Raw genomic sequence first — 24,948 nt, forward strand, 5'->3', positions numbered from 1 at the left:
GCTGGTGGTATTTTTTTTTTTCATGTCATAAAGGAATTAAAATGTATCTGGCTAAATGTCAGCTGGTTAACTGGATTGCGCGGCTGCAATCTGATGTGGCTGTCAGCAAAGGGTATCATATTGTCGAGCCATATGGCTTACTTATTAACTGTCCCTGAATGACTTGAAAAGGAGACGCCTGTAACTTTTGTCATTCATCTTTTAAATCCCCCTCAGCGCCTTCAGATCGTGTTCCCCCCATCATTCGGCAAGGACCGGCAAATCATACATATGCGCCAGGTTCGACCGCACAGCTACACTGCCACATCATGGGGAACCCTATTCCCAGTATCCAGTGGGAGAAAGATGGCCAGAGGATTCTAGTGAATGATGGTCGAATCAGTCTGATGGAAAATGGCACCTTCCAAATTGCCAATCTTCAGGTATGTCAAAGTTGGATGTTGTTTTTACATTCGCTTTGCCGACAAATGTAGAGTACCGACATTGCCTAGATTCAAACAGATACATTTTTTTCATGTTTAAATTTATCTGCACCTCTGTGTAAAATTTATTATATTCAGTGTAAATGATAAATCAGCATTTCGTAATGTATCCTACAAAATCACAACCGTGATGTATGATCACCATGATGGTGATTATGCAAGGCCATTAGCAATCATTTGCTAATGAAATCCATTTGGCACAGAAGTCCCTCTTGGGTAAAAATGCATCACCTGAGGTCACCGAGGCATTGCAGCGACTTGAGGTGACTCACAAATTGATTGATTATGGGGGGTTTTAATGACTAACAATCATTGAGGCTGAGAATGAACTCCTCAGTGCATTAGAACATCTGAGACCTGAATGGGAGATTGAGCTGAAGGTGTCGAAGCATAAGGCGTGTTCAGCCAATTTTTATTTCAAGTGGAATTGAACGTGAGCAACTTAGCTTCTTCGAGAACTTGTAAGTGATCGTGCCTTAAAACTCATCCATAGCTATCAATGCAGTCGTATGTTACAGTTTACAGTGGGACCTCGAAGTTCAATCGCAATCCGTTCCAGATGCTTGTGAGCCGCTGATATATTTCCCATAGTTTGATGGTGTTTTCAAGATTTAAATATCCATTTTGTTCATCTGTTCCAGGATTACCGTCATAGAACCATTATTCACTGTACAATTAATATTTTAAGCAGCATTTTAACATAAATACAGTTACTATCAAATACATGTATATTCACCCTTTCCGGGGCAGCGGTTACTACAGTGGACAGCTTATCGAGATATCAGGTTACAGGTTATCATTATTTGTGCATTTGTTTGAAGCAACCCACTTTTCAAGTGAGCAAAAGCATTGAAACATACATGACTGACTAGCCCAGAATGTTATATTCTTCATTTGAAATGATTTTCCAGGCCTTCACATCAGCCTCTTTCAGTTCTTGTTTGTTTGTTTTTCTGGGGTGGAGGGCTCTCCCTTTAGTCTCCTTTTTTAGGAGATAAAATGCAAGCTTGATGCAGTTAAGTTGACTGACTTGACAAGTCTAAGACTTTCCACTTTTCCCCACTGCTGAGGGCCAACGTGTTGGGGTCATTGTCTTATTGCATGATGAAGCCTCCCCTGACTAGTTTGAATGCATTTTTCTGTAAATTGCCAAAGTGGTTTTGTAGACTTTAGAATTTATTCTGCTGTTCCGATCATGAGTTAGCGAGCCCGTTCCAAAAGCAGCCATGCAAGCCCAAGCCATAACATTACCTCCGCCATTTCTTCACAGGGGACCTTATGTGCTTTGGATCATAAGCAGATAATTTCTTTCTCCGTACTTGGGCCTTGCCATCACTTTGGTAGAAGTTAACCCTTTCAGGGACATCCGTTACTACAGTGGACAGCTTATCATGTTATGAGGTTACAGGGTGCAAGAAAAGAGTTATTAATCTTGGTCTTATCGGTCCATAAAACTGTTCCAAAACTTTAGTGCTTCATCTCTGTACTTCTCTGCAAAATCCAATCTCGCCTTCCGACTTTTTTTGCTGAGAAGTGGTTTGCACTTTGTGGTATGGCATGTGTATTTCTTCCCTCCAAGTCTTGATTGATGATGTAACTCACGATTGTCGCAGCAGAATGAATTCTGAAGTCTTCAAAACCATTTTGTCTGGTAACTTTCAAGAAATACGCAGCCAAACAAATGGGGAGACTCTTCACCATGCAACAAGATAATGACCCAAAACACACCCAATACAGTCAAGGGGAAAATGTGGAAGGTCTTAGACTGGCCAAGTCAATCACAGGACCTTAAAATAGAGCCCACTTTTTACCTCATGAAAAGGTTGCTGAATGGAAAAATCCACTGGAACAAACAAGAAGTGAAAGAGGCCGCAGTAATAAAGGCCTGGAAAAGCATTTCAAATGAAGAATGTGACAGTCTGAAGTCAATAGGTTGAGAATATGAATTGTTATTCAATTGACGTTAATGTAATAACGTCTGTTTCAAAACTTTTGCTCACTTGGAAAGTGGGTGGCTTCAAGCAAAACATGCTCTGTCCTGAGTTGTTTAACACATCTAGATGGGAACACCATGAAAAAAACGCTGGAATAACCATCTCTTGTCTCAGAAACAAAGGAATTGACCTTGCTGTTCCAATACTTTTAAAGAGACTATTAAATCATAATGGAGCATCTAGTTCACTGAATAAACTGTATACTCGTGAAGCGCAAACCTTTCCTAAAGGGTACATCAGTGTAATCAGTCTAGCTTAACAGGATCAGTTTTGGCTACTTTATCATGGCTTAGGCGGAAAATTCTTTTGGTGCAAGCAGATGTCGTGAAATGTTGACTGTGATTTAAATTGTCCCCTTAGATTCAGTGATTTTATGGCAAAGTATTTGATTTGCCAGATGTGACACTAACAACGAAACTATGCGTCAAATGATCAAAAGATGTATTGATAAATATTGCTTCAACTTCAACATATCAGAACCGTAAGTGTTAGGTGAAGAGACTAAGGCACATGAAACACATTAACCCTTTCAGGGACAGCGGCTACTGCAGTGGACAGCTTCTCATGTTACGAGGTTACAGGGTGCATGAAAGAGTTAAGCATCAACCACTCAATACATTTATCATGACAACATCAAATTAAATCCTGAAATAATGTATTTACCGTATTGGCCCGAACATAAGACGGTGTTTTTTTGCATTGAAATAAGACTGAAAAAGTGGGGGTCGTCTTATATTTGGGGTCTAGACATTATACCCATTCACGACGCTAGATGGCGCCAGATATCATTGATGCAAATGCTGAACTTGACTCCCCAGGCCAAAGCGAACCCCTGTCACGATGATGAAAAATTAAAAATAGCGGTAGCACGAAGAAGAAAAATAAAAAATAGTGGTAAGAAAGAAAAGACAAGAAAATAATAGAAGAGATAACAGAAAATGAAGAAACATAGCGACAATCTGGAGAAAAGTGGGTCGAACATCGGCCAGGTTAACCGGCAGCTGAGGAGAAGTTATGATGTCATTTACATTTCAAAAACCAGAAGCCATTCATTTACGAATGTGATTGCACTTTCGTTTACATATTTAAATGTTCAGATATTAAGATTTGAATGAGGAAAAATAACATGCTTTTTCTCTCAAGTATATTGTTAGAATCGTTTGTTTCAGATGTACTGTAATTATTTTCTGTATAAAAACTAATTTGGTGTTCACAGAGATGAAAGTCCTCCGGATTTTCCCGGAATTCCGGGTTTTTCAAATTTTTATGAAAATTTCTCCGGAGAATTGAGGAAAATTTGCATAATCCGGATATTAGTTGACAACATTGAACGAAGACGCGTTTGAGTTCGTTGTATTGCTTTCACGAGCGTAGCCATATTGAGGCACTAACACTAGTAACAGTAAAGAGATTTTTGTTTGTGTAATAACGACAGAAGGCATGATGGCGTTTGACTAATGGTTTAGTAGAACGAATGGCAACTCGCAACAACAGTAGCAAGCGTCATTTTGCCTCTTGGGTTATACCATCTCAACTAGAACGTGGGGGATAGTCCCCAAACAATTTTCGTCTCTTTATAAACACACCTGCTAAACCCCAGTGGAACGAATAAAAGACGCCGTCAACAAGACAGTTGTCGTAAAAAATATATTTGGCCAAAAAGGGAAAAACACAGATTGGCAGAAAATCGTGTCCCTCCGACTTCAAGTGTCGTCTCGGCTAACTTAGCTTAGTTGTTGTCGTGTGTGACGTCATTTGCGTCGGCGCTGATTGGTTGAAATCAAAAGACGCGCTTGCGTACATGTTCGCGCTGAAACACGCACAGCAGAGAGCAGCGGACTATCTACTGCTGAGACACACACACACACACACACACACACACATTTATTTATTTATTTATTTATTTTTTCCGGAATTTTCAGAAAAGTCCACTTTCATCTCTGTGTTCAGAAAGTCTTTTTTCAAACTTGAGTCTTGAAAAAGAGGGGGTTGTCTTATAATCAGGGCCGTCTTATATTCGGGCCAATACGGTAAATAAATCAGTCAAATCTGAGTCCCAATGTGGGAACAGATGGCGTGATCGTTCCTCAGAGGCTGGCAGTGTAAGATGTCATTATTATGGAATCTTTGCCAGGCGGTCAGACTGCCCATGTCCCACACAGGATCCAAGACATCTTGAAATGAATTTTCAATGTGTCGGGGTTAAATGGTGGTTTATGCTGCAATTCTGCTAAATCATGTGTCTAACTCCTGGCTCGCCGGCCACCTCTGGCTCAGCAAGCAATGACATCTGTCCCGCGGGACCATGTGATACATAGCGTGGAACTACCCTCTGTAGTAATCAGACAAGACTTTTCACACAAAGTGTCTTTACTATTTTCCATTGACAGTTACTTCACTTTTGACACACAAACACTTTCTTAACAATGCAAGAGACCAGTGCACCATTAACCCTTTCATGCACCCCGTAACCTGATAACATGATAAAGTGTCTGCTGTAGTAACCGCTGTCCCTGAAGGGGTTATTAGCACTAGCATGTTAACTCACGGTGCCAAGTGCAATAGTCATCAGGTGTGTTGTACCGACCTGTTACACATGCTGTCATTTTGTTGATACCGTGAGTGACATTCGTGTTCTTTTTGGCAAACACCTGTCCATTTCAACGGGGTCAAACACAATAGCAGGCAGTTCCTCCCACAGGCAAAGTGGGTCACTCCATGTCCACAGAACCTCCCCAGTGACACCTCTTCAATTTTCCCGATTTTATTCTATTAGTGGCATATAATGTCAAATGAATGATTCCAAAGTTTGATCCTCCTAGCTCAAATAGTTTTAGAGGTATGGCTAATCAAAGTTTGGGTGGAACGCCCACCTTTAGGATCCGAGTTTGAAGACTTAAATTTGACAGGCCAAAATTATTTCGGACCCCCTATTTCGGGCCTCTAGTTGGCCAGGTGGGAACATCATGATACGAATGGACTTTTTAACCCCATCAGCAGTCAACTTTCTACAACATTTTGAGCCAATAAAAATTTTGATCAGACAAGTCCTTCTCTCTGAACCTAGGATGTCACATGCTTTCGTGAATATGGGGGGATGTATAGATGGACAGATTTACAAACTATACGACACTGTGGAACAGTTCAAGTCACCTTTGAATTCAAGGTGTTATTTGTCTGTTTTTAATACGGTACACAAGTATGTTTTCAAAATTAACTTTTGAAAACATAACAATTACGACACCGTGAAATGTGCTCGAACACAACACGGTTCTGTACCATTTCAAACTGATATACCGTGAAAACCATCTCGCTAGCTATGACATCTGCTAGCCAAAGGATGAACTGCACTGTTGACAGAGTCGCTTGTGACTCGAGCACAAGTGAGTAACATCTGATGCTTTACCCAATATCGCATACTGTTTCACACTTAAACGTGCAGTTACGTACACACACGTGCGCGACACTACGTGTGCATAGCTACACGTGAGCACCTCTATGCGCACAGCTACATGTGGGTTCACCTACACGGACACGCGCGCCACCTCGCGCCTACGGCTAGTGAGATAATGTGTCACCCAGTACACTCCACTGAAAAAAGATTCTGGCTATACCCTACATCCGTTTTGATAAGATTGAGGCCGTTAACGTAAAATTAATGGCTACACGCATTAATTTTACACAGAAAACTGTGTCAACACAAGTCAACACAAAACTAGAACAACATGGGAGACAGCACTGGAACATTTCATTGTAACTCAAAAAGTGACGAGAAAATCCTCTATCCGAATTTGAAATTGGCATTCGCATTCACGTTTTAATGGGATATTGCTTGGCACGTGACACCAACAGCCCTCTCTTGCGAAGGTCAATAGAAATCATTTTTGTGCCATGCCTTTAATCAACAACAATCAACAATAACTACTGTCTGCTTTCGTGCTTCGTACTAATTTTATCTGTTCAGTGGGTACCTTTTTTTTCTGATCAGAACTGGATGCAAATAACTGCAATTAGACATCTTAAACAAAAAAAAAATAGTAATTTTGGCTAATGATTTACTGTTAACAATATTAATTATACTTTAACATTTTTTTGTTGTTGTTGAAGCGCTTCAACATACTTCTGTGTTATTAAACGTTCCAGAAATGAATCAATACATGTTAAACATATTTTTTTACCACTGTATTGGAACACATTCTCTATTTTGCTTGCAGTAATCTCTATGGCCACCCTCCCTTATAGTCTCCTCACTTCCTCTTCGCTCATCCATTTTTCAGCAATCTCTTTGATGCAGGACCCAAGCTGCTGGCTTTGATTAATAGTCAAGTGTTGCGGTAGTTTACCCGCCCATCCACCACCCCACATGTCCCCCCAGCCCCCCACCCCACCCACCTCCCATGCCAATTCCCCATCCACTAATCAGACACCACGATCTGGGGACCTGCATTGTATGCCCTCAGACAGACACACCATTAACCTGCACACAAGTTACCCCAAGGTCATGGCCTGTAGAAAGTGAGTAAGAGCAAAAAGGAAATGTGTGCGAGACGTACTCCCTGTCTGGCAAGGCTCACTTACAAACCATTTCAGGATTGACTCATGCTTCTGTGTTAATGATGAGCCGGCTTCCAGAGGTTGGGAAGCAGAATGGTCAAACGTGCACTCAGCTCAACAAGGCATTAGTCATGATTTTTACTGGTCAAACGTGCACTCAGCTCAACAAGGCATTAGTCATGATTTTTACATGTATTTGTTCTCTCACGCCATGAGGAATAACATTTTCAATTGGAAGATAGCAGGAAGTGCTTGCGGTATGCTTTAAGCGAGAAGCGTTTGAGAGCCTGAGATGTTCAACTAAAACGGATGGAATCAAATTTGTGCGTGCGGGCTCTGACTGTGCCTCTGTACTGGGGGCTTCAATTTGGTGGCCTGCGGTCGCGGCGTGCGTTTCGTTCCTGGTCCAGAGGGCTCCAAGATGTTGGTGTTTCCTCACCTGGATGCTCTGTTTCCAGCCTTAGGTCCTTCGGTCATTACTCCATTGTGTTTTAACATGTGCAAGTGTGCATGTGTGAGGTTTTGTCCTTGTTGACAAATTGTAATGTGTTTGTGTGTGTGTTTTTTAATTTATGTGAAGCGCTTGGAGTTACATTTTTATGACTGAAAAGCTACCCATGAATAAAGTTAGATTTCGATTTATTGGCATTTTTTGTCAGCTGTGAATTGAACCATTTTTTGGATTATGGTTGCAGTATTGAATGCTGTGGCAACAATTCCACTGGTGAGAAATGATTGGATTATGTTTGTGATAAGAGAGACAAAAAAGAGGAGTTCAGTTTTAATTAAAAGAGTAGGAGGAGTGAAATGGCCAGATGGAGGCTTGGAGTGACAGATAATCTCCAGAGTAGAACTTGAAAATGAGTGAGTTGGAGACAGGGAGGAGACGGGAGGATGGAGAAAGTTAATAGTAGATTTGTTTAATTAAAAAAAAAAACACACAGAGACAGCGTTACTAAATGGGATTGCCATTTGAAAACTGCATTTTGTATTTCCTTGGGTTGTCTCTGTGTGATATTTTTCCTTGTGTCTGATGAATATGCAAAGAACGCAGAAATCGGGAAGGGGGCAAATATTTTTTCACGGCACTGTAACTTGAGGACAGCATCCGAATGTTGAAGTGGGAAGGGTAGGCGTGAAAGAGGATGCTAAAGGCACGCCCCCAGTAGGTGTAAATAGTGCCGATACGTGCATCGTGCAAAACAACATCCTGAAAATGACACCTTTGAAAAGGACACTGGACGAGTTATAATTGGGAAAGTAAATTTCTTGTGTGTTTTACATACCGTATTTTCCGCACTATAGGGCGCACCAAAAAGTCTTCCATTTACTTAAAAGCTCCCCGAGCGCCTTAAATGCTTTATTAAATAAACTTTTGTTGCGGCTCCGAAAAAAGGAGAGCCGTGGTGTTGTTTTTTTAGAACAGTCTCAACAAATGGAGGTACATTTTGGGCCGTCTCCGAGCCTTCTCTTCTTCAGTTCGACTCGAGAGGAGTTCAAGACCGCCTCCAAAAAACGTAAACGAACGATTACTTCAATGAAACTACGAAAATTGAAAATAATACATCAAAACCGACAAACAAGCGAGGATATCACAAAATAAATTCTATGGCCCCCCCCCTACAGAATTTATATTGTGATTTCATCATTTATGAATACACAACAAATATACAAATATACTACTGACATCTGATCGTTCTGTTGGAGCTATGATTAAGGAAATGCCAATGCGTTTTTCGGAGGTGGTCATGAACGCCTCTCGAGTTGAACGGAAGAAGAGAAGGCACGGAGACGGACAAAGTCGCACCTATATTTGTTGAAAAAAGGAGAGCTGTGGTTTTATTTTTTTTTTTTAAACGCAGACTTTATTAATGGTTTTCACAGTCTCAACAAATACAGGTTCTGTACGTCTTTGTCCGTCTCTGTGCCTTCTTCCCTTCCACTCGAGAGGCGTTCATGGCCGCCTCCGAAAAACGTAAATTAATTATTACTTCAATGAAACTACGAAGAAAATCAAGCGAGGAAATCACAAAATAAATTCTGTAGTGCGGATATAGAATTTATTTTGTGATTTCCTCGCTTGATTTTCTGTTTTGATGCATTATTTTCAATTTTTGTAGTTTCATTTAAGTACAGTAATAGTTAATTTACATTTTTCAGAGGCGGTCATGAACGCCTCTCGAGTTGAACAGACGCCTCTCGAGTTGAATGGAAGGAGCATAGCACCATCTAGTGGAGGCATTTTAGATTGCGCCTTATAATGCGATGCGTCCAATGTATGAAAAAAAAATGACAAAATAGCCATTCATTGAAGGTGCGCCTCATAATCCATGGCGCCTTTTAGTGCGGAAAATACGGTACTTGGCCAATAAATCGGATTCAGATTCTTACACAGGGGATGTTGATGTTGGGAAAAGGTTTGGTCTGTTATCAGCATATGGTCTTAAAGGCTAAGTGAGTCGCATTTGTAATTTTTTTACAGTGATCTCAAAATAGCAGACCAGATCCAGTGTACGTCACTTGCATTGAGCTGCAAAGTTGATTACGTAATGCTGGCGAAAGTTGACGGGACAAAATGACAGTTCATTGGAAATAGCTGTATTGCTGATGTCCATGTGGATATTAAAATCAAGCAGCAGAATGATGTTTGGAGATAGTGAAGAGAGATGAGTTAGATAAACAGCAAAATGTGTTAAAATATTTTTGGTGTGTTTTGGTGGCTGATAGATAGCAGCAATGAAAGTGGAAGGGGGTCCAGAAAGTATTGTGGTGGTTTCAAACAAGCAGAAAACGGAAATTGACATCGATGGGACTTTTCCCTTCTCTTGATATTAAAATGCCGTCGTACGCATTTTATTATTCAAACAGATTAGTAATCGAAATTCAAACACATAATTTGCCAATGGTTTTAAGGTTTGTGGCCAGCATTAGGCTACCACTCCTTAGCACCAAAGCGACAAACGGAGTAACACTAAGCCGCTGTGGCAGCTCTTTAGACATCCATTAGTTGTGCATTTTAAATGTGATGTTCTTTACATGGCAGTCCGTGTAAGACCTAATATATTTGCTAGCTGTAAGCCGTTTTACGATCTGCATATCTTCTGCCTTTCCGCTAAAAGCCGTAGAATAGGGCATGAGTCCGCCGATTTATTGCAGACTTCATAATTTTATTTGCATGTGTCCTGTCCTGAATACTAAGTATCTGTTGGGTTTAAAGACAGGTGCCTCAGACATTTCTAGAGCTCTAACTGGTCATTAAAATTCTCTCTTTGATCCTTCCTTTAAATCTCCTGCTCTGGCGGCTTGGGATTTCTGTAGATGAATAGCATAAAAGACAGAAGCTTGACTTTCGCCTTCACTTCAAATACTGCAGATCCACTAAGAATATAAGAATGCAACGTCCATCCATCCATCCTTAATTGACAAAATGTCATCAATAAAAGCAATTTATTGAACTAGAATCAATCTTGACATGCCTTTGTCACGTTGAAACTGAACAATGACCAAAAACAAAAAAAAACAGCTTTATTTTCAAGCTTTTATTCTTTAGCATCCCTTTCAAACACTTATGCACGTGTTCTGCCTTCAACTTATCAAACCAATGTCACTGAAAATGCAGTCATGTGGTTGGACGTTAATTAGCGCTCGATGTTCTGCCAACTTTCTTGTAGCTCAACGGAGCATATTGCTTTCTGTTTTTCAGAGATATGTCTTTTTGTCACATCACTGTTAGTGAATATCAACACAAAAGCGTGGACTCTTCCTCACACACAGTTAACTGATGATGCGCATATCTTTTTTATCTGTTGCCAGGAAACCGACTCTGGCGTTTACACCTGCTTGGCTGCCAGCTCTAGCGGTGAGACGAGTTGGAGCGGAGTGCTCACAGTTAAGGGTAGGTTGTCACTGCATGCTTTAAATTAATGCAGATGTGAGATTCATGTTGTATTGGACTGAAATAATGCACTGAAGATGTTACATCTGCACAAGTTGATGGTTGTTAACCTAAAACACTTAACATTAAAATCAGTAACACCATCACAAGTGTCATGTTTATTTCAGCCCGATATAATATCCTGGATAAAATACAGTTTTCATCAATTTTCCTCAATTCATGTAAAGGTACAACACTGGAAAATTGTAGTACAGGTAGTCCTCAATTTATTAACGTAATGGGTTCGGAGGGGTAGTTTATAAGTCAAAGTGTTTGTAAGTCAAAACAATAAATTAACAATTAATGTATCATTTGACATCTTGATGAATTAAATACACCTGCTGCAGCTGTGAGATATAAATGCTAACTAGCTAGCTAGTGCCTGATCACAAAGGTCACAATGGGAAGTGTCACTGCTAAAGGAGAATGTTGTCGTTCAATCCAAATGTTTACCATATTTTCCAGGTTATAAGTAGCAGATTTTTTTTCATAGTTTAGCCGGGGGTGCGGTTTATGTGTGAAATCCATTAGCACATTATATAATTTCACGTTATTTTCACATCGCGATAGTGGCTGCCTTTCTAACAGCTCCTATATTTTGTTCTTCTACTTCTTCCTTTCATAACTTTGCTGCTGTGAATTGGGAATTTCTCCATTACGAGACTAATAAAGGATTTCTTATCTGATCAAAAATAACCTATCCCAGCTGTCGCCGGGCAGTCGGTGGGGGACACCCCAAATCGGTTGCCAGCCAGTCGCAGGGCACACACAGACGAACAACCATCCGCGCTCACATTCACACCTAGGGACAATTTGGAGTGTTCAATCAGCCTGCCATGCAGTTTTTGGAATGTGGGAGGAAATCGGAGTACCCGGAGAAAACCCATGCAGGCCTGGGGAGAACATGCTAACTCCACACAGGAAGGCCGGAGCCGCGATCGACTCCAAGACCTCTGCACTGTGAGGTCGATACGCTAACCACTGGACCACCGGGTCGCCCTATAGTTATCTGAATAACTCTTATTATGTTACATGAACATAACAGGAACATTCTCATTTCGTTGTGTATGCGTCATGTAACGTTATGATATCGTATACTTATTCAGCCTGTTCTCTATTTTTATTTTTACTTGCCTTTCAAGATGACATGTCTGTTCTTGGTGTTGGATTTCATCAAATACATTTCCCTCAAAACATGTGACTTATGTTTTTTTTTTCTTTTTTATTATGCATTTTATACTTAGTCGGGAAAAATACGGTATTTCTCACACTGCATTGACTTCTCTGCCTCTCCTTGCCATCCAGAGAATGCAGACCCGTCTGTTGCTCAGACCACTGAGCCTTTCCAGTTGCCAGGTCCACCCCACAAACCCATTGTCACGGATGTGTCCAAGAACAGCGTCTCTCTCACATGGCAACCCAACGCTCACGAGGGAGGAGCTGCAGTTACCTCCTATATTGTGGAGGCCTTCAGGTGACTTTTTTGAATCATGAATCCGATGTTTTCACACTTGTACTTCACGCATTATGTTGTCGGTCATAGTAATAAATCTTGACAAGAACAACCATTAATTCCAAGTTGGAAAATGTTTTCCTGGGATTTTTTTTTGTAGTTTTCTATTGTAAATATACAGGTAGCAGTTTAGATTTGGACCTTATTTCCTAATTCTCAAATCATTCCTGAATTCAAAAGAGCATTGCGGACTGTATATGAACAAAGGAAGTATAGTATTTTTGCTCTTATAGTATTAGCTATTGCCTTTCCAGAACTAATAACAATATTACACAGTTGGCTTCACTCGTGGTACGTTTAGCATTGTGATGATAGCATTTTCGATTATGAAAAACATTTTCCCAGAGCAAATGTGAAACTGAGCCTTTCCGAGGTCTAATTGCTAACCTTTTTTATCTGTAAAAAAAAAAAATTAAATCAATTAACTATTCGCGGTTCCTCATGATTTAATTACAATTAGTACAGTACGACAATTCCATTACCGACCATCGATGCATTTTCACCTTTTTTTGTTGTTTTGTTTTTGTTTTCAAATAATGAATTAAAGTAAGAGATAACTAATTAGCACATTTTTATAAGACCAATCGTTAATTTTGTTTGTCATACAATACATCTGTGATGACATCACCTGGACCAGTTAGCAAGTAGCAAATAGCCACTTGATTTTGTTGAACCCCCAGCTCTAAAAGTGATGAGCCCTTAGCAGGGGCACACATTGTGTTAATTTGCCCAAAGATCACGTTTTGGAAAGTGCATGTAAACTGTGTCCTCACGAAAACGTGTGAAAAAAAATTAAAGAGAATCAACAATGTCAATAACCCGATTTACTTGTTTCTGTAAACATGGCAACAGAATTTGTTAAACTGGATAAAGGTGTGTAAATGACAATGTAAGGTGTTGGTTGCAAAAGCCGGCAGCTCTGTTTCAATTTTGAATATTCAGAAGATTAGTAAAAGCGTCATAACAGTGTTCGTAATTACGTTTTGAGTGAATAATATTTGCATTGGGCTCAATTACAAATGTAAACAGCCCAATTAATTCGCATATGACCATCGTACACAACAAAGGGATCACACATCGAGTCGTATGGGGCGAGGTTCACGTTGCAGAAAGCTGAGGTGTGTGACTTGGCAACCTCCCTAAGAACCAGTGGTGTGCGAAACACATTAGATGCCCGGGGCGAACGGCCATTTTTGATGCACCCCCCCGCAAAAGCTCCCAAAACTGTTTGTCGCAGTGCGATAGCTGCGGACAGAGCTTGTTCACCCTAAGTTTATGCCCCGTCCATCAACGGATGCCCCCCTTCTACATGTACATTCATCCTTTGTGTTTTCTATTTTTATCACACGATGCGGCTCACGAACCAACATATGAGTTATTTGTGTTCAAAAGAAAACCTACGGCATAAGCATCACTGGCTGCACCAGCGCAGGCTGGCATGCATCTGCTCTGCTCTTAGATATGTTGTAGAGCCAAATAGCTTTTGGCGAATAGGATTGGTAATGGCAGACATAGAGAAAGGCCATGTTAAGCGGAGTATAAATATTCAAATTTTCTTAAGGGAAGAACACACTCTCTGGACATAATCACATCCAGATGTCAGCCGTGGCCCATGACTGCAGCAGCAGTGTTACTAGGTAGCACAAAAATTTATGCAAGCAACCACTGGGATGGTCAGATATTTCTTCGTCGTAGGTGCCAAGGTTTGTTGGAAGGAAGAAGGCTAGGACAAAGGGTGGATTCCAAATGTCTGAACAGCTTTCTAGACAAACCATTCTCCAAATGACATAGTGTGTGTGTTTTTACATTTCTCACTTTTATGAAGGAATCACAGCCTTGCCTGTGAGTTTTTCACGACTGACATAAGATAAAAAATTGATGAGTCATGTTCCCTCTTTGTACAACCTGGCACTGTACCACAAAGTCCAACAGTGCCCCTGGGGGACACGTCTAAAAGTGTCAAACAAATGGAAATGCGAAGGTCATTGTGAATCTTCAGTTGTGCCAAGGCGGTCATAAATTCACGGAGAAACAGAGAGGCAAGTGGAAGCACCAATAAGGTTATAGGATAATGAATCTCATGTACCACAAGACCAATAACAAGCTCACCTTTCCTCTTAACAGCTGTGTGTGTCCTTACAAGCCGCATTTACATTACTCATCAGAATAACAAATTGTACCATAAGGACGATCTCGAGCGTGCAAGAATTTCTCTGAAGTAAGAAGCTTTACGAATATCTGTAATTGTTTGTCACACCAGATTCCCAACCAAGGTGCTTTGGCACACGAGTGTACATGGAAAATTCTTCATTACACTTAATTAGTCAGAAAAGTATTATTTAAATAATTACAGACCTATCTTAATTAATTTATCTTTGCCAGCAACGCATAGTGAGAGACAGAGCAATGAAATGCTCTACCAATAGGTGGCAGAATATACAATAAACCTGTTCGCTATTCCTGCAACTGGATTATTTATGGCTACTTGAGAGTACCGTATTTTCTGCACTATAAGGCGCACCTAAAAGCATTCAATTTTCTCAAAAGTCAACAGTGCGCCCTGTAGTCCGATGTGCCTAATATAAAGAGACTGTAGCTCTCTTTATATTCCCCATTGAGTTGTTTCCCTGTTAGCATTCCTATGCCATCTAGTGGTGATTATTAGCAGTAACCAATTGCAACCTAAAAGGGTTCTGCCCTACACTAATTGACGTGCATTCGCCAACACACCCTCAAACAGACAACTACTTTGTGAGCTCTGTGCATCCATAATGAAATGAAAATAATACCACAAGCATAGGTAACTACTGACTAAACGAAGGAAGATGGAGACAAGCAAGACTTGTAAGGATATTTAGCACCTTGTGGATGTGAGCCCACGAGGTTTGTTTGCCTTTTTGTTGAATCAATTGTCTTCATAAGTTTTGTCTTTCATTTGTTGTTTTGTAATACCATCTGTATTTATATGTTTAATGTCCATATTTGTGACCAGTTCTGAGGGTTTGCCAAGGAATAAACCCTGTAGTTTTTATGGACTTTGTGTCCTGCTACATGCTACATTCTGGGGGAACTACATATGGATCAATATGCTGATTACTTGGGCCTAGTATTTTAATTCTTCTGTAAGGCGCTTTGTTACAGCTGCAGGGTTGTGAAAGCTCTATATAACTAAAGCTGTATTGTATTGTATTTCCTTTAGCATAGCCCCATCTAGTGGATGCGTAGCACAACCGCAGCCACTATTGTTGCTTCTATTTATGCGCCTTATAATGCAGTGCGTCCAAAATATGAAAACAATTTTAAAATAGGCCATTCAATGAAGGAGTGCCTTATACTCCAAAGCACCTTGTCGTGCAGAAAATTCAATATATCAGCTTTGTGTTCAATTAATCAGGGCCACTGAGTTACTAAAATTTGAGTCAATTGAGACAAGAGCATCTTTATTCTCATATTTATACTTTTTGTGTTTTTGTCATGTGCCATCACATTTTTCAAATGAAAAATGTGTGCCTTGACTAAATAAAGGTTTGGAAACACTGGTTTAGTACAGTATTATGTGCATGGGGGAGCCAAAAATAACTATTGCCTAGAGATCTTCCTATTTTGTGATTAATGGTTCAGCAAATTAATATTGCAAAACAAGCACACTCGGAAAGGCAGTGTGCATCTCGTTCGCTATTTGCGACTTCAATAATGGAACATTTTTGATATTCAAAGCCTCTAGTGGAATGTTACATCACACACTGTGCAAGTCTTAAGTGGTGGTTTGTCTGGGTCGACATTTTAATATGAATGAGACCGAAATACAATACATCCTACGGCATCAGCTGAGGCAAATCTCATGCAAAGTGGGTGGCACATTAATCCCTGTGTGCGGTTCAACATTAGAAACATAATTTGTTTTGTCATCATCTATTACAGCCAGTCAGCCGGCAGCACTTGGCAAACTGTGGCTGACATGGTGAAGGTGGAAACACACACAATCACTGGGCTTCTCCCCAACACCATCTACTTGTTTATTGTCCGAGCAGTCAATGTCTACGGCCTGAGCGACCCGAGCCCCATCTCAGAGCCTGTCAGAACACAAGGTCAGTCAGAGTAGCCTCACAGCATGAATTATCTGCGGAATTGTGAAGTGAACCGAACTGTAATCTTGATTTGCATGTGTGTTTGGCTCAGACGTAAGTCCCACCGGTCAGGGAGTGGACCACAGGCAGTTGCAGAGAGAGTTGGGGGAGGTGGCGGTCCAACTACAGGAGCCCATCCGACCCACTACATCTTCAATTCGAGTCTCCTGGGCTGTAAGTCTTTTCATTTATTTTTTTCGTTATCCAGGGAAGGTCCTCCTTCACGCTCTCTCATTTCTTCCTCTAGGTTGATCGTCAATCTCAGTACGTTCAGGGCTACCGTCTCTTTTACCGCCCCACTGGGGGAACATGGCTGCTCCATGACATCAATTCCCCGTCAGAGCGCAGCACTGTACTTACCAGTCTGCTGAAAGGAACTGAGTATGAAATAAAGATCCGGCCGTACTTTGACGAGTTTCAGGGGAAGGACAGCCGCACAATACTGGTTCGGACTCCTGAAGAAGGTAATAGTTCTGCAGAACCTCCAGAAAGGGATTCAGGGTACACTGCTTTAATTAAAAAAAAAACAAAAAAACAACAACAAACAAAAACAGCTCACACACATTCTGGATGCTTTAGTCATCACCCCAAATGACACAACAATAATGTTTAAAATGTAATCTTTGTTGAGGGTTGTATTTGCAGCGGAGTCCCATGCCGGTTAATATTACCGTATTGACCCGAATATAAGACGGCCCTGATTATAAGACCACCCCCTGTTTTTCAAGACTCAAGTTTGAAAAAAGACTTTTTGAACACCAAATTAATTTTTATACAGAAAATAATTACAGTACATCTGAAACAAATGATTAGAACAATATATTTGAGAGAAAAAGCATGTTATTTTTCCTCATTCAAATCTTAATATCTGAACATTTAAATATGTAAACTAAAGTGCAATCACATTCGTAAAGGAATGGCTTCTGATTTTTGAAATGTAAATTACATCATAACTTCTCCTCAGCTGCCGGTTAACCTGGCCGATCTTCGACCCACTTTTCTCCAGATTGTCGCTACGTTTCTCAATTTTCTGTTATCTCTTCCATTATTTTCTTCTTTTCTTTCTTACCGCTATTTTTGATTTTTCTTCTTCGTCCTACCGCTATTCTTATTTTTATTCTTCGTGACAGGGGTTCACTTTGGCCTGGGGAGTCAAGTTCAGCATTCGCTTCAATGATATCTGGTGGCATCTAGCGTCGTGAATGGGTATAATGTCTAGACCACGAATATAAGACAACCCCCACTTTTTCAGTCTTATTTCAATGCAAAAAACACCGTCTTATATTCGGGCCAATACGGTAGTTGTTGTTTGAAACAACACAGTAGTGTGGTTCACGTTCAGCATTTTTGATCAACCTTCCTGAATAGTTAATACAGCATCATGCTATAGTTTCATTTGCTGGCTCCGTTTGCTCATGTTATGGCTTCATTTTATATTAATGCTGTCTTCTGCCTGTTAGTGCCTAGTGCCCCACCAAGAGCTGTTACAGTGGCAACAGTGAAGCAAAGCAACACCTCCAGCATAATTGTCTCATGGGAGCCTCCACCAAGTAACATGCAAAATGGCATCATCCAAGAGTACAGGGTAAAGACCTCTGACGTCGCAGCCTCAAACCGGTGCAGATGACACACAACTACACGACAGCACCACAGTGAAAACCTGACAAAATGGCATAAAAACATGCAGAACCTCTCTGCGGTGACGAACCAGCCACATGCAGCCACTGCAATGAGAAACACATAAATTTTTACCTCTTCGACATTGTCAATGAGAACCAGGGCTTTGCCAGACCCATTTTACATGCCCAATATCAAGCGCCTGCTGGCTATCGGACTTGCTGGTACAGCCAGGGTGGGAAGCAAAAAAAAAAAAAAACCAAATTGCTGCACAGTTGTTAATATGTTGCAGCTTCCCTCAGTCACCGGCCCTCCTCCCCTAATCACTGCCTCCTCACACCTGCTCGTTGTGAGTCGAGGACCGCTGACAGGTGGGCTTCATCTCCGACAGACAGCTGATATTGGTCTCAATCAATAACTCTATTCTAAAAAGTCATTGCAATGACACGCAGGGTGTTGGAGAGCCCCCTCCGAGCAGGCTTGCAAACCAGCATATTAGACAAAACAGCATTACGAAGAGTATCTGAATGTGTTTACATAGAACAGTAATTGTCCATTAGTAGCCATGCTGCAAGAACAAGTTGTTAAAATGAAGCATTAGAGTTGTTACTGCGAATAGCTGTTCGTTATTCCATACAGAATTACTCAGTGTTCACATAAGGGTGACCAAATGTCCTCTTTTTCCTGGACGTCCACTCTTTTACAGGCACAGCCTGTTCCGGTTGTCATGGGGAGTTTTATGAATTCATGAAAATGTCCAGCTTTAAGTGTTTTTCACAGGACCAATTAGCATGTGCTTAATTGGACCGAAGTTTTGCATGACAAATGAGTCGGAGTGCTTTTTATTTTTGGTGAGAGAGATGCACCGTGTGCTCAGGCGTGCTCATGTGTGAGTGCCATGGAAAACTTTTTGTTGCTGAAATGGGATGGAATGAAGCCCCAGGTAAACAAGCACGCAATACGGCATCCCTGTTATTCGTCTGTATTTCACCGCTCTCATTGAAGTCACTGGACCAAGAGGTGCATTACCATTTAGGTTCAGAGTTGGAAACAGTGATGACACATGGACAGGGTAACAGTGTGCAGAGGTCACACGTATATATTTCCTTGTCTAATAAAGGTGCCAGTCGGAGATCTCAAAGCTCATACTCAACACAAAATAACACAACAAGGTTTTGAGGACAGTCTTAGAAAAGTTGACTGAATTCCTTAATTCTTAGACCCGTTTTCAAGGCTTTTTTTCTACAGAAGAGGTATTAATTAGAACAGTCATATTTAAGTAAGACTTCAAAAAAGAGATACTATTATGGTTTTTTGTTCTGTTTTCTACCCATATCGCAATAATATCGAGATTTCAATATGCAACACCCATATCACATTTTGCATGTTTTTCCAATATCATGCAGCCTTACTTCAAATATATTAGAGTTATAGTGAATGGCAACATTAGCGATATTCCCATTGCACAAGGCCATGTAAACACCCGCAAAAACCTGAATATGCTCATATTATGGCCCTTAAAAACCCGAATAAGACACCGCAGACCGGTTCATGGTCCGACGGACCGGCAACCATCCGTTGCATTCTAGCCAAGGTGATAACGTACAATTGAGGCATAGATGCTTCTATACAGAATTTGTGTGTGTGTGTGTGTGTGTGTGTGTGTGTGTGTGTGTGTGTGTGTGCGTGTGTGTGTGTGTGTGTGTGTGTGTGTGTGTGTGTGTGTGTGTGTGTGTGTTTAAGTATATATCTGCAGCCCTGCGCTGTGGTCTGTACAGTGCTGTGGACCGGTCTGTGCAGACCACTGTAGCATGGGGCCTGTGTCCCAGTAGAGCTTTCTACCTTGTAATGTCTTTGATGAGAACCTAACTTTATTGTCTTTTTAACCCTTTCATGCACAAATAATGATAACCAACATCAGGATTTTTTCCAAGTGTTTTTATTAGTCTTTAGACATGAAAAATAAATAATGGCAGTGGATGACAACACACATAAGGGTCCATTGTAGTGGTTGATGTGACATTAAGATCAATTAATATAAGAGAAAATAACATTTGAATAGCTGTCCACTCGAGTAACCGTTGCCCCTGAAAGGATTGAAGACAGAATATGTGGTGCAGCTCTTATAATGGAGATCATTATGCTTTAGTGGTTGGTGTCTATTGTGAACTACCGTACGTAAGAGATGCAGGATGATGATTTCATTTCTGAAGTCTTAGGTGCATTTTAATTTTGTGTTCATTCAGTTGAACGCAATGAATGTACATGCATGTTGTATGTAAAATAAGATAAGATAAGATAACCTTTATTTGTCCCACACTGGAGAAATTTGCATGTCACAATGCAAATAAATCTTGCAGCTGAAATGATCAGTGTACTCTAAAATGTAGCTGATTAAAAACTCGATAAGCAAACCTTTTTCACAGTTGTCTATGTTTATTAAATCCAATTTGTATATCGCCTGTTCACCTGCTAATATAGCTCATTGATGCATGTGTTACATAATGGCAAGACCGAAGAAGGACGTTTATGGCAGAAAATATCCTTCAGCAAGTGTAAATAGAAAACTACAACTTTGTCAATCAAATTGCAAACAAGGATGCAAATGCGTGCGGAAGCCATGAAAGTTTACACAAAAAAAAAAAAAAAGTATATGCAATTTAAATACTCCTCTCTCTCTGTATGCCAACAGGTTTGGTGTGTGAGCAGTGGCAACAACAACCAGACACGCTACTACATCAACAAGACAGTGGAAGGGCACACTTTGTCCACGGCGGTGAAAGGCCTGATGCCCGGTGTCCTTTACCAGGTTGAGGTGGCAGCCGTGACTGTTGCTGGTGTCGGCACCCGCAGCCAGCCTTTGCCCATACTTATCAGTGAGTCCAAATAAGCACATTCTTCGAAGGCAGAGATTAATTGTTCACCCCATATTCTTTTACGTGCTTAGAAGAAACAGGAAAATATTTTGTCACTGTGCACACATTCAAAATGTCAATGTTACACTGGGTTGTACAAGAGAGAATGGTCTCAGTTATAGACAGAGTTGAAAAAGTCATTTGAATAGAATGGAGTCTATTCAAATTAAAAATCACCTGCACTGGAAATTTACAAATTGTAGGGTGAAGATGCACGGGAATAATACATTTGTAAGTAATCAAAAGCTGTGGCCACATTGCTAATATTTAAGAAAAAAAAAGATAATTGTTGTTGACTGCAGAATTTGAATGTTGTGTTGTATTCACAAATAAATAAGTCTAATCAAATGGTTCAATGTCTGCTTGTCACAAAAAGTTCCTTTAAATATATCTACCGTATTTCCCACACTGTAATGCATTTCGGAGTATAAGACGCACCTTCAATGAATGGCCTATTTTACAACTGCTTTTTATATATATATATATATATATATATATAGGGTGCACCGCATTATAAAGCGCATAGAACAGACGCTACTATAGTGGCTGCAGTTGCGTTACGCATCCACTAGCTACAGCTATGCTAAAAGGAATACAATACAATACAATAAGCTTTATTTATATCGAGCTTGCACAACAGCTGCAGCTGTAATAAAGCGCTTTACAGAACATTTAAAATATTATGTCCAAGAAATCAGAATATTGATTCATATACAAGGCACGATCGGATTATAAGGCGCACTGTCAGCTTTTGAGAAAATTGAATGTTTTTAGGTGCGCCTTATCGTGCAGGAAATAGCGGATTTGTTATCCCCGTATATTCCTACACATGACCAAATACTGTATTCCAATCTTTTTCGAGCTCTGAATATTTTTGCCCCAATTAAAATGTGAATGGAAAGTTTCTGGAAATAATCCACCATCGTTCACATTGGATCAGGGTTAATCTTCAAGTTTCAAGTTGTTGTTTAAACTGAAATGTTCAATAATTTTTTTTCAACATCATGTTAATAATACAGCAAAAGTACAAGTGCTTGGCATTGATTTCCTTGACTGCTTTCGCATGTACTTATTGTGATGTGCCTCTCCCAGAGATGGCAGCTGAACAGCCCTCTGCGACAGGCACCACTGACACTGGCGACGACAGCGGGGAGAGCAACGTGAGTCTGGCTGAGCAGATTACTGATGTTGTCAAGCAGCCGGCGTTCATCGCAGGCATCGGCGGAGCCTGCTGGGTCATCCTCATGGGCTTCAGCGTCTGGATCTATTGCCGGCGCAAAAAGAGAAAGGAGTTGAGCCACTACACTGCTTCCTTTGCTTACACGGCAGCAGGTTAGCGTAGTTACAACCTACACGAAATGTACATACGGTTTTCAGTATTAATCTCAAGTGGGAATTACGTCAGACTGATGAAAGTTCTGTCAGTCTGTCACTGTTCCCGTCAGTATTTCAGGCTGACCCATGTGGGCCTGGTCCGTCCCTCGTCGGCGAGAGCAAGTCTGCGTCGAAAAACCAGGCGCCGCACAAGCCGACACGCAGACAAAGAGAGAAAAAAAAATGAAAGTAAAAACAACAGACATACAAACTGGTGAAATGAAAACAATGTGGGATACATGCCATTGAGGACTCGGACTCGGACGGACTGGGCCAACCTGAAATACTGACGGCAGCTCACTGACGGCTCACCGATGCCCATTTGATGCTCTAAACCAGGCCGTTTTAGGAATGGGATATATAGCGCAGTGACAACAAGGCACTGCCCTTTTAATGTATGTATGCACAGTCACAAATGAATGTACACGATTGTAAGTGGCATCTTTCTTTTTGTCTTCTGCAGTTGGATATCCTCATGGAGAGGGATCTGGACACAATGGGAGGTAATAAGCAAACATTTACTCTTTGGAATATACGATTTGTTGAGTGCACAATCACCACGTCAGGCGTCGGACGGTACAGGTAATTAAAGGTACGGTCCGTACGTCGGTTTTTGGGCCAAGGACATTTTTGGTGTTTGGTTTTTGCATAAAGAGAACAAGTAAAACACTCACTCAAACACTCAATATGATATATTTGTTTTACTTGTCAGTAAATACAGCATTTCGGTTTATTTTTATTTGGTGTAGTGAATTCTCTATTTCAAGATAATCTTAATTATTTTCTGATGTTTCTGATCCCTTGACTATTTGTATACTGTGCATGTGACAATACAGTAGTTGGACGGAAACATGTATAACAAAAAACATACAATAATGTCAATAAAATACACTAGGTGCATAACAGATAAAAGTGTGGGTCGATTGGTTATGCCTGGAACCCATTCTCGAGGTTAAAATGTTGCTGAGATGTGTACAGCAGGGCACAACTTAATGTAAACAGTCAAGTTTTCGGCATTCAGGGTGCGTAAATAAAACACAACATGGTTTTTCACCCATATTATTGAAAGGATTGATTTATTTTCTGTCCCTCAGAAATAAAAGTTTGCCTCTTCCACCAATAAAGTGCAAAAGCCTTTTTTAAATATTGGATATGAGCTGTTGGAATTTTTGTGCGCAAAACCGAGAGACGAGAAGCCGGGCTGCGGTCCTGCTCGCTCTCCCTTATCAAGTGCCCATCCCTGACAGACACAAAGGGCTCTCTACTTGAAGTCACCATGAAATGAGACCCCTTGATTAATTTACCCCCTTCCCTGTATTAAAAAAGGAAAAAAAACTTAAAATTTTACAATCCCAAAAAAATCATTGATAAAATATGCCGAACTGCGAATATATAAGGGTCAACTGTAATTAGGTTTTTTGGGTTTTTTTTTTTTTTTTTGCTGTTATGGAATATGCAAGACAAACATTGAATTGAATTTTTTTTTATGCAACAGAGCCCTTTGCACTGGAAAAAAATACAGTATGTGTTGATTTTGTTTGTCTTCAAATCTTTTGTTGTTGTATTGGGATAGTGGATGATGTTATACATGTTTTGACATATGTTAACATCACATATGTTGCACGGATGCACATATTTTGTCCCGATTTAAAATAGCATTTTTAATCATACATCTGGTAAGGAAGTACAGTATGTGGTCCTATGTGGCACCCGAGTAGCACTGACAAAAAATTCTGCACTGCTCCAGCATTTAAGTTTCCCATCCCTGTATTCGATTCTCAATATATATTGAACTGAAGCGGTCCTGTGAAGAATGGAGCTGTTTTGCTTTTTTTAACCTGAGTCACATTATATCTTAAAGCCAGAAGTCAGTGGCATAAAACTCATTGTGAAAATGAAAATCCAGGGTCCATGTTGTCCAATGCAGAGAATACCGCATCCCTAGAATTGACTTATACTCATTTCCATGCTGTTTTTGTTGTGTCCGCTGCTTTTATTTCAAGCTCTGTTCCCATCTGGACGGTGGTGGATGTTGTTCCGTCACACACCGTGTTGTAAATAAACACCAGAATGTGTGTGATGTCTTTGTAGGCCGGGCGTGCTGGGAGGCAACATGGGCAACTACCCGTGGTTGGCAGACTCTTGGCCCACCACCAACCTTGTCCACAGTGGTAAAGAGGCTGTCAACTGCTGCACCACCAGTCTTGACACAGCTGAACGATACTACAATGGTACAAAGCCGCTTAAATTCAAGAGCTAAAACAATACATTGAAATCAGTCTGATTTTGGAACAGCTTCTGCTGCACACTTTGTTTTCTGGTCTGTGTCACAAAAAAGATATATTGAATACATTAGGTCCATTGGTTTGCTGATCACACACTCTGGCATTTTATTTTATTTATTTATTTATATTGAGGCCAAAGGCTGCACAGTCACT

General features: G+C 40.5%; 1 protein-coding gene across 5 annotated transcripts in view; it reads left to right on the forward strand.

Moving 5' to 3' along the window:
- Positions 1–24,948, forward strand: part of robo3 (roundabout, axon guidance receptor, homolog 3 (Drosophila)) — a 161,092-nt gene that overhangs the window by 119,870 nt on the left and 16,274 nt on the right. For all 5 annotated transcript variants that reach the window (XM_019857741.1, XM_019857738.1, XM_019857737.1 and 2 more), the window contains 11 exons: positions 217–422; positions 10,844–10,925; positions 12,270–12,438; positions 16,399–16,565; positions 16,657–16,778; positions 16,852–17,068; positions 18,065–18,189; positions 20,914–21,097; positions 22,229–22,468; positions 22,974–23,013; positions 24,602–24,741. In XM_019857741.1, the coding sequence (XP_019713300.1) occupies positions 217–422; positions 10,844–10,925; positions 12,270–12,438; positions 16,399–16,565; positions 16,657–16,778; positions 16,852–17,068; positions 18,065–18,189; positions 20,914–21,097; positions 22,229–22,468; positions 22,974–23,013; positions 24,602–24,741 (1,692 nt within the window). The remainder of the gene's footprint in view (positions 1–216; positions 423–10,843; positions 10,926–12,269; positions 12,439–16,398; positions 16,566–16,656; positions 16,779–16,851; positions 17,069–18,064; positions 18,190–20,913; positions 21,098–22,228; positions 22,469–22,973; positions 23,014–24,601; positions 24,742–24,948) is intronic.

This window comes from Hippocampus comes, unplaced genomic scaffold, assembly GCF_001891065.2.
Source record: "Hippocampus comes isolate QL1 unplaced genomic scaffold, H_comes_QL1_v1.1 scaffold248, whole genome shotgun sequence".
In the NCBI taxonomy this organism is placed as follows: domain Eukaryota; kingdom Metazoa; phylum Chordata; class Actinopteri; order Syngnathiformes; family Syngnathidae; genus Hippocampus; species Hippocampus comes.